Consider the following 10,369-nt stretch of genomic DNA (forward strand, 5'->3'; position numbering starts at 1 on the left):
TTAAAATAAAATAAATGGTACTAACTCTAGACCAACAAAGCTTTTAAAATAAATGGAATCCTATTCAGTGCATTGTGGTCACCTAATTTCAATTATTTAAAAAACACAGTTGGCATTCTGTAATTGCTACTACAGGCAGTGTCTTTGTAACTACTATGGGGAAAAGCAATTACAAAGCTAAGTCCTGAAGGCTTTGTTTGGGCAAAATTTCAACACAAGTTTTCTTAAGTAATGACTCCAAGTTTTTCTTTGGAACATCTAAACACTTTTTTTTTCCCTGCAAGCAGGACTCAAGATAAGGAAATTAAATATGTTAACTTTATCTTTATTTTCATCTCAATGATTAAATGACATATTTACTGGCTTTTTATTATGTTACCTTTGCTTCTGTGAACTGAGCCCATCAAGTTTCCATTGGCCTTAAAAAAGCCCCAGGAACTGAAATAGAAATGTTGATACAGCTTCGCTGTATAAACTCCCTGATAGCTACTGCAAAAATGGAACAGTTATAAAATCCACTGCAGGTCCCTTTGAGTAAAGAAGATAGTTCTGATACTCTTTTAGTTCCATTTGTGGTTCAGTGTCTGATGAGCATCATAAAGATAATTAAAGTAAAATTATGAAGCAATAACAACACAACGTGGTGGCGACTGAAAAAATTTCTCTAACTCAAAAAAGCTGCCAAAGCAGTTACGTGACGCAACTGAACGATTAAGTGTACTTGAAAGAGTAGGACAATGACTTCCTTTACTAAGTTTAATTTAAATTGATAAATAGTCAGATTCTACCATTTTGCAAGTAATCTATACATATAACAAAAATCATTCTATGGCATTTTTTTACCATAGCAATTTAGAATGCGACTGGATAAGCCCGGTGAAAGAGACCATTCTGAGTCTTATATCTTCACACTACTTTAGATGCAGTAAAGCATTTCCCTCTAAATCAACCCCAAAGCCTGTACGAACAGCTCACAAAACCTCTATCAATCCTCTGACGTGTTATTAACAACAAAGTGCAAGAGAGAAACTGAAAGGGGTTACGCGATTTGCCAAAGATCACATACATCTGAAAACACTGAATTGACTCCCAGTTTTGTTGTCAAACCACCAGGCTAATACTTGTTACATTTCCTTCAAAGTGATTAAATCATCAGAAACCCAGAGGTTGTAAAATTGTGGCCTTTGGAGACAGTTATGCATTTATCAAGTAACTACAATTCCTTCCCACCTGCTATTTTTATAAATGATCATAGACTACCAACTTATTTTGCTGAGGTTATTTGCAGACTGAGATATCCCTGAAAATGAGCAGAAGCAATCTTGCTATTATTAATGTAATACTGCAACATACAACACAATCAGCTACAGTCGTATCATGAGAACAAAGTATTTTCACAAGTAAACAAATATATTCATATAGAAATATATAGGCTTTAATATATAGATATATCTAGTACATATTATATATACTTACAAGCATAATAATATATGACTGTGTGTGTATATATATATAATACATGATTTATAAAAAAAGCTTAATGAGGAAGTAGCTTTATTTTTGCTACCATACAAAACTACAGCACAAGATTGCACTCCAATAAGAAATAGGCCTTTAAACTTTTCAAACAAATATTTTATAGAAGGTAACTAGAAACAAGCCTACACTGAATAAAACATAGTATTCAATGTATGTGTACATTAATTGAGAAAATTTTTAAGAAGCAGTATTTCACCAATGCCCAATTACAAACACAAAAGACATAAAACCTTACTAAATCAGAAGTGTGTCTTTTCAAAGATGTTTCTGCTTTTTCCAACCCTTTGTAATTACAACTGTTTATTTCTTGCAGAGTAGTTAGTATTCGGTATTTAGCTGTTCTAAGATTTTAAAAAAGTGGACCTCAAAGATACAATTGATATCATCTTCCCTTGTGATTGTCTCCGTGTCTTTTTGTGGCAAGGCATATTCAAGCCTAGAATCTCCAGCATGTGCCTTTAGAACACAAGTTATTTCTTTCTTTAGATTCTCTGAAGTTCCTAAATGCTTTTTGGCACTACCATATTACTGACAGCCACCCAGTTTTGATTTCATTTCTAACAGAGAAGTGTAAACCCCCAGCCTTTAGAGATTACTACTTACTTTCAGGTTTTGAATCCACTACTGCGTGATGCATCTCTTTCAGCTGGAGCTGTGCTCTTTGCAGTCTCTGCTCTGCATGGAACAACTTTTGAGAGAGAATTGGACGCACATAAGCTCATTCCTTTGAAATGCATATTCAAACAACTAAAACAAAAAAGTATCAAAAAGAATCCCCAAAATAAAAAGTGGTAGCTATAAGCATCTGGTGATTATCTGTTTCACAAGGGAACGTGCCAGAACAAATTTTCAGCAATTGGCCTGGGTTTACTTGATATTCTCTAGTATTAATTAAGCAAAGTATTCTTGTACTCCCAAGCGATATTTTCTCTATGGAAGAAATTCATTAGACAATTTTCAACCAAAAAAAATAAGTGGCTTGAACATTGAAAAAACAAACAAAAAAAGATAGCAACAATCATGATTACAGCTGATAACTATCCTTATATTGCAGTTGTTCAATGCAGCTGAGTTGTCACAGCAATCCAGTGTCCAACTTGAGAGCACACTGGAAAGCCTGTTGCCAAACTGCACCCAGTTGATTAGCATTTTTGTGATTGAGAGGGATGTGTACTGAGAACTGGAATTAGCTGGACATCACATTCATTTTAGTTGTGACCTCACTCAGGTTCAAGCAAATACCCAACAGTTTGAAAGCCTATTGATTCACATTGATTCCACATCCGTAATAGCAGAAATCTGGGGCTTTTTCCCCTTTTAACACAGTGTAGAAGTTCCTGTTAGAGAATTTGGTGAGATGATATAACAATGTGGCACCAGGTTTTATTTAAGTATTTTGTTTTGACAACGTAGCTCAGGAATAAAACCCACCCTTATACTGCGATGTCAGCTGCTTCCAGTGCTTCCCAGGACATCATCTTTGTCAAACTCGAGGACCAAAATCCCAAGGTTGCTCCTGAATACATATTCCCCCCACCCAGTGAAAAGCTGAGGTACTTCAGCCCCTGAAATCTTACTGCGGATGCACAGAGATACAAATCAAACTAAGGAAACATTTGCTCACTACCATAAATATAAAGAATTGTCTTTGAGCGCTACAACAGTAAGTCATAGAACATTTCCTGGGACTGCTACAGGATGATGTCAGCGACAGCTGAGGCAGCCAAGTACCTTGAATGAGGTGTTCAAAACTTGCAGGGTCAAGCCTCTTCCCTTAAAATGTACACAGATATTTATATTTAAAATGGGATTTAATTTTCTGATGTTGGAAGAAGCTCTGTACTCTTGTTCCTGATGTACTTTTTAAAATGCATGATTCCCAAACAAATTTCAACAACTATTTATTTTAATAGGCGTGCTTTTATGTCAGTACCTGATTTTTTTGTTCTTGTTTCTGTTGAGCCAAAGATTCTTCTCTTTCTTTTTCTAAGCGAAGCTGTCTTGCTATTTCAAGCATTCGTTGATGATTTTGTACTGTCTCCACCTACAGCAAGTGGATAAATAGTGCATGTTACTGTCAGATAGTTGAGAAATACATTAAAGAGATCATATGTCTCACAAGCCCACTTAGCACTTCCTTTCCATACATGTTACTACTCAGAAATGACAGCGAAGTACTGGACTCAAGATTCTTAAAAGCTCTGGACTAACGCCTAGGGAGATTCCCTGTAGGTCAATTAGTTACTCGATTCCTTCCTAGACATACAGTATGTTTATCTTAATCCTTGTTTGCATTCCAAAATCAGAGTTGCAAGCCAAGGATTATGACACTGAAATGTAACAGCGTTACTTCTCTTATTACCCGCTTCTTAAGACGTTCTACTCTTTTGACAAGTTGATCTTTCTCCTCTTCCATTGCACTGATGTCCTAAAAAGCAGAAAAAATAGATAAAGAAATGCTAATTTATTTACAAAATAATATGGATTGGACTAAATTCTGTTCAAATTAATATGAAAGTCAGAATTCTTCTATGGATACACGGAAATGGTTATAATTTTATTGATCTATGATCAGAACACCCAGGATTCCAATCTCTCTCTCCTCTCTCACTTCCCCCACAGTTCCCACTCTCTTTATGCTAATATTCCTTCATCTGCAACCTTCAGTATTAGTGCGAACATTTAAAATAAAAGCAGGTGGACATCTCTAAAATAAAAACAAACAAACAGAAACCACCAAGAAAAAATCAGCATGAATTCAACACCTGATGCAGTCAAACATATGTTCTTAATGCAACTTCCTGGCAGACAATTTTACGTGAAGTTGCATATAAGTGATGTTTGCTGACACTTTTTCTATTACGATTGTGTTTAAAAAAAAACACTTTCTAGTGCTAAAACACATATCCGATTATTCTCCTTTAATCCTATCTTTAAACAGCAGAGATTGATAGCTATGAAAGAAATAGAAATAAATTCTCCAAATGTAGACCTTATCTCAACATTTGCTTAACTTGTCTATATGTCTTACTGGAAAGCTGTACAAATGCTTAAATATTTTGCTGAAATAGGTCAAATATCTTTACTTAACCCCTTTGCCACACATAGGATCATTATTTTTGTTGACTTAAGATCTTAATTCATTCAACACCCTCTGAAATTATTACCCTGTATCCGTAAAGCAAAAGGCTCTGTATCAGTTTGCATTCACAGGAGAAGGACTTCTAATACGTGAAAATCATGCTGAACAGTCTTGGCAGCCTTGTTTCCCAATCTGCCTCAGAAAGCTCAGTTCTAAGCACGAGTGAGGACTTTCTAATCTGTTTGCCAACAGAGAACAGTTTCAAAAAGGCAGCCGCAGTGTTTATCAGCTCTGACCTCTACAACTTACACACTGCAATGAGTCCACAAAACCAACAAAAATAGAACTGACATTCAAAAAAAATCTAAACAAAACTTGTGCAATTTTGTCAGGTTTTTTTACCCTTCTTATTTCTGCAGTAGATAAACCAGATGTTTTGAGCTGCTCGCACTCCTTATGTAGGTTTTTAAATGCTTCCATCAGTTCTTCATACTATAAAATGAAATCAAAACCATGCAGAATGAGCTCTGTGTCTAAGGATTTTCAATCAACATGTTGCTTTACCACTAAGACATTAAATATGGAAATAGAAATATGGCGAGAACAAGAATTAAAGGCATTTTTTCATCACAAAAGCTTGTCAACTTAAAAAGCAAAAATGAAAAATCACAATTATCTTCCATTTGAAGGTACACTCAGAAGTTTCACAATTTCTTCAGTATTTTCACCTCTTCCCTTGTAATACATACTGTATTTTCCAAACAGGAAGATAAAATGTTATCTGAACGGGACAATGCTGTATTAACAAATTATTCTCTCTTACTATAAATCTGTAGATATCACATACGTAAATTTATCAGCCCAAAAAGGAAGAGCTTAATCTAACAACATGCTTGATCGAAGCAATGGGGCTTGAATTCATAGAGCACTGAGCTTCAATCCCGCAAAGCGGTCCAAGAGCACACCTGACTTAACATGTGAGAAATAGTTTTGAAACATTGCATAATCGTGCCCTCAGTATAATACAGAGACTGATATATGTAGTTTGGTAGTTAGAAAGAAGTAGACAGTGTGCTACTTCCACATCAGTACATTGCCCACCAGTAATCTTAAACTGAGAGGCAGTGTGAAAGTCTGCGTGGGTAGAGAAATAACAGGGGACAGAAAGAGTTTAGAAATATGGATAGGGAATAAATTTAGATTCAACTTGGAGAAACGCATGCTGAGATATAAGGAAAGATAATCTCCACAGAAACAGCCATTCAATAAGATGGAAAAATCTAAAAAGAGAATATCAAGTCATTTTTTACTTCCTGGAAAGAGCAATTGATATGAATGTTGAACACAAAATGGCAACAGCAAAGGCCAGTTCAAACAAAGGCATCATACCCCTGAGCAGTGAAGCAGCAATTCTATTCTATAAAACCCTGAGGAACCAGCATCTGGAATGCTCTGTTCATTTCTGGTTTTTTCAATATCAGACACACACTGACAAGCTGGAATGAATTCAAAAAAATACCAATAAAATGGCCACTGAGAAGAAGATAAAATAATGGAGAAAAAGCTTGATTAAATGGCAAATAAAGGTATGATAAGGTATGCAGACACTGGACAATGCAGAATGAGTTACAAAAAAGTAGGAGTAAAAACACAACTGGCCTGCATTATATCACTTACGCATTACAGAAGGTAAGTACTTTAACAAATAATGAAATAGCAGGTAGTCTCTAAGCAACTGTATTCACAATTGCTGACGTCCAACAGCTCTTCTTTGTGGGCATTCTCTACTTCTTTCAAAAGGGGAGTTTAGTAAGTCTTTTTCTTATTGGGACACAAAATTTCAAGACTAATGGTAAGATTCAAACAAGGGCATAACAGTTTGCCAGATGGTAACGAAGGGAAGGTTTCTTACTTTCACTGAATAAAAGCTGCAGCTACCCCATGCGCACCCAAAATAAGTGACACACTCAAATGACTGAAGAACACCCAGGTTCCTGTAGCAGAAAGAAAGATTCCTGGCACCTGGGGCAACTCACAGAAAACCAGACAACTAGATTTATGCCTTAAGTTGCTTGGTTTTTAAATGATATATTGCAACCAATCTGACGTCCAAATCACAACAGAGTTGAGAAGGTGGCAAGTACTCTAAGTACCTTTTTAAAATAATTTGCAAAAGTACATTTGAGCATGATTCTATACACCATAAAACCTGACCATGGTCTAAGATTTCCAAACTCTCATGTTTGAAATGTTTCTCTTAAAATACAGTATTGCAAGCCTGTCTATCTAAATACTTTATGCCAAATTCTTTAAGTCATTAGTGTCTAAATATTTGCATGGTAATGGTAAATTACATTAAGGCACTATATTACCCCAGCTTCTGTTTTGAATTAATCAGCAGGGTATTTAATAAGTTTAATAAGACCATTCTATTACTGTAATCCCAAAAAGGAATACATCTTACGTAATGGAATTAATGGAGCTGGATATTTATACATATTAAGACTATGACATACTGAAAAAACATAGAAGCTACATTCCTTTCTCTCTTTCCTACTTCTACTTAGTTATTTCAAGTTATAAATCCAATATTGTTAGTGTAAACAAAAAAATAAAAGGCTTAGCCAAGCTTCAGTCAGACTATACAGCTTTGTTGGTTTACAGTTAATAAATAGAGTTACCTGTTACAACCATTCGAAAACACTGTGATTTTGCAAGTTACTATACATAACAAAAGGCACAGAAAACTGGATAAAAATTAGGTAAATATGTACCTCAGATAATACAGATCTAAAAACATAACTTTGGTTCACTTTAAGCTTTACATTTCAAACCCACCCACTCTGACTATCTAAAATCAACATTTAATGCTCACAAAAGAAGTGGGAACATAATGAGTAGGAATGTCAGCCCAGAAAAAAGAATTTTTTTACTTATTCACAAAAAAATAAATGGTTGAAGTGGGATAAGGCTAATATAACTATTAGGAACTAAATGCTATACAATCAATTGACAATTAGGAGACATTGGCATTTGGTCATAACATTTTCTGGACTAGTCTGAAGTAGTAATTTATAAAGTTAAAAATATCCATGTTGTAATTCATACGGGAAAAAAAAGTGTTTAAAAATTAAGAAATAAAAATCTGTCCTAGCCAACATGGCTCTGACCATTATTTAGCACCCAGTACTTAATGGGCTTAACACCTTTTAATTCAATGCTACCTATTAATATACAATTTCAGGGTTATTGGAAGAAAGGCAGTCAAGACATATTTCTTATTACAAATCTTTGGTCACCCTTGATTCCAACATGCTCTTAACATAACTCACTTGAACACATATCTCAACAGTAACTCCCACTTTCATTTATCCCTCCTCCTATTGGCACTTTAATTAATTAACATAAAGTGTTGGCATTCATGAAAAATGGTACCTGCTTGTTGATGTCAGCCACAGTATCATCCTGTAGGAACTCCGCTGGCACTTCCAATTTTACTAAGAAACGTGCCAGGTAAGCTCTTTTCTTGAGTTCATTGGTCCTCTGAAGAAGCCAATGTAAGACAGGATAAATTACAGGTTTGCTTCCAGTAACTAACCCTTGGCGAAATGCACTCCTATACAAAAATGACAAAAAGAAAATACCGATAAATCTCAAACTAAAGAACACTGGCTTGACACAAACAATTTGCTATATTTTAACATTTCCTCTCCACTTGCCTAATGATTTTCTTAATGCTGTTGTTAAAGGAGAAAATACTCATGATGCCAGATCGCTGTTTATGACACCGATTCTTCTACCTTTGGACAGATAAAAACCCCATAACGCATCAAAAGCCTAAAGCCAGCAACAACGACTCATCCTTTTCCGCGATATTCTTCGGGAATAAAGACGACGTGGGAAGAGTGTGCGTTTTATGGGTTATAACCCGGCTCAGAGGGTGCAATCCAGCCGCGGGCGGCTGGTCGGAAAGGGCTGGGGAAGGGACTGACCCTGCCAGGCATGCGGCACCCTCTCCTGGCTGACTCCGCAACAGCAGCTGCGGCAGCAGGGCCCGAGGGGCAGCCTACACCTGCAGGAGCCTTCTGCTGGCATCCCCTATACCATACTCTATAGGGACAAGCAAGGAGCTGTCTTCAAGGCTTTACACATACCCACTGGGACAGCCGAAGTCAAAAATACACACAAGGACTGAATTAAAGGTCGTTACCATATAAGATGTAAAAGATACTTTACCAGGATTTGTAGAGAAAAAGATACTTACAAATCTGATATACTTCCTGGGGGTTTGTATTTAAGGATACCAAGAAGACTCAACATTCTTTTAGCTGTTTGTTCTGGCAGCTCCTCTCTAATGTCAACAGCATGCTAAATAGTAAAAAAAAAAAATAAATTAATTATCCGCTGTTCATCCAAGTCATGTAAATTAACTAACAACACTAAAATAATTTACTTTATCCATTTATCATGTTATGTCAATGAAGTGAGATGCTACACACAGAACATCCTTTTTATCACCAAACTTCGATTCTCTTCTAATGGATTTTTCTCCAACATGTGTATTCAGGTAAATTTATCCTAGGTATACATTTTCCCTGCTCATGGGACCTGATCTATGCAGACAAACCAATTACTTCCACCAAGGAAGTCAGATACCCAGTCACACCAAGGTACACCTATTTGTGCCCCAGATGAATGAACCATCCCTTCTGATCTTACACACACTTTTGGTAGCCTCAAAGAGAGGGATTCAATATCTATTGCAACAGCTAGGTCGTGAGGTTCAGTTCTTGATCAGTTCCTGCCCTGTGCATGTGTGCAAGACACAGCCTGACTTTTGACTTAAGAACACAGCGGTTGTCAGTAGAAACCAATTTAAAACCTGTATCCCAAGGAAAAATATATAGTTATCAGTCTCTAGGGGACAGGGATACAGTATCCCTGGCCCAAGAAACATTTGCTGTTTTGCCAAAAACACATAGATGTATAGACAGAAAGGATCCTTGCCAGGCACATTTATTTCCAGGAAGATTCACACAAGCTATTTTGGTAAACCAAACACGCCACAAGATTATACAGAGCCAGACCTAAATAAAAGCAGATTTCTGCATCAAGCCCATTTAAGATGTTTGCGATTACGCAGGTCTGAGCACCTCTGATTGCCTTCCTTACCTTTGGGTCAATCTCCCCCAGAACATCATTGAGCAGCTGCAACAGCTGCACTGACTCTAAGGAGTCAAACGTGATTAAATTGTAGTTCTTCCTGAAGGGCTCCTGATTGAGCTTCTCAACAATAAACTGGATTTGGTCACTCATAATCGTGGCCTGGGAAAACCTCTGCAGAAAAGACAGAAGAGATGTCGGAAGGCCTCGGCGGGGAGAGGGAGCCGGGGGCTGCCGGGAGGGTGGGTGAAGGCGCCTCCTCAGCGAGGCCCACGGCAGCCCGCAGGCGGTGAGCCGGCACCGGGCTCGGCCCGGCCACCCCCTCAGCCCCGCGGCCTACAGAGGAAGGCCCGGCCCCTCACGGAGACCGCGGGAGGAGGCGGCCGGGCCCTGAGGCGACGGGGCGGCCTCGTCCTTCGCCCCGGCCCTCCCGCGCGCGCGCCTCCCGGTTACCCTGGTAACGGTTGCCCGGGCCAGGGCGATGGCGTCACTTCCGACGCTACCGCGCGCTTCTGCCAACGCGCCGGAGCGGCTGGAAACGGGCCCGCGTGAGGGGGCGTCCGCGCATGTGCAGATCGGCGGCGG

At 38.0% G+C, this 10,369-nt stretch overlaps 1 protein-coding gene across 6 annotated transcripts in view; it reads right to left on the reverse strand.

The window, feature by feature from the left end:
• IFT81 (intraflagellar transport 81) overlaps positions 1-10,298 on the reverse strand; it is a 43,555-nt gene extending 33,257 nt beyond the window's left edge. For 2 of the 6 annotated variants that reach the window (XM_074605893.1, XM_074605892.1), the window contains exons 1-7: positions 9,794-10,298; positions 8,886-8,989; positions 8,057-8,237; positions 5,024-5,113; positions 3,902-3,967; positions 3,473-3,583; positions 2,143-2,227 (exon numbers count right to left, since the gene is read on the reverse strand). In XM_074605893.1, the coding sequence (XP_074461994.1) occupies positions 2,143-2,227; positions 3,473-3,583; positions 3,902-3,967; positions 5,024-5,113; positions 8,057-8,237; positions 8,886-8,989; positions 9,794-9,937 (781 nt within the window). In that variant the 5' untranslated portion in view covers positions 9,938-10,298. Of the gene's footprint in view, positions 1-2,142; positions 2,228-3,472; positions 3,584-3,901; positions 3,968-5,023; positions 5,114-8,056; positions 8,238-8,340; positions 8,557-8,885; positions 8,990-9,793 lie in introns of those variants that run through there. The other 4 variants (XM_074605896.1, XM_074605895.1, XM_074605894.1 and 1 more) reach the window with 3 other exon arrangements.
• Positions 10,299-10,369: the final 71 nt, after the last annotated feature.

Source organism: Larus michahellis, chromosome 13, assembly GCF_964199755.1.
Source record: "Larus michahellis chromosome 13, bLarMic1.1, whole genome shotgun sequence".
NCBI classification, from domain to species: Eukaryota; Metazoa; Chordata; class Aves; order Charadriiformes; family Laridae; genus Larus; species Larus michahellis.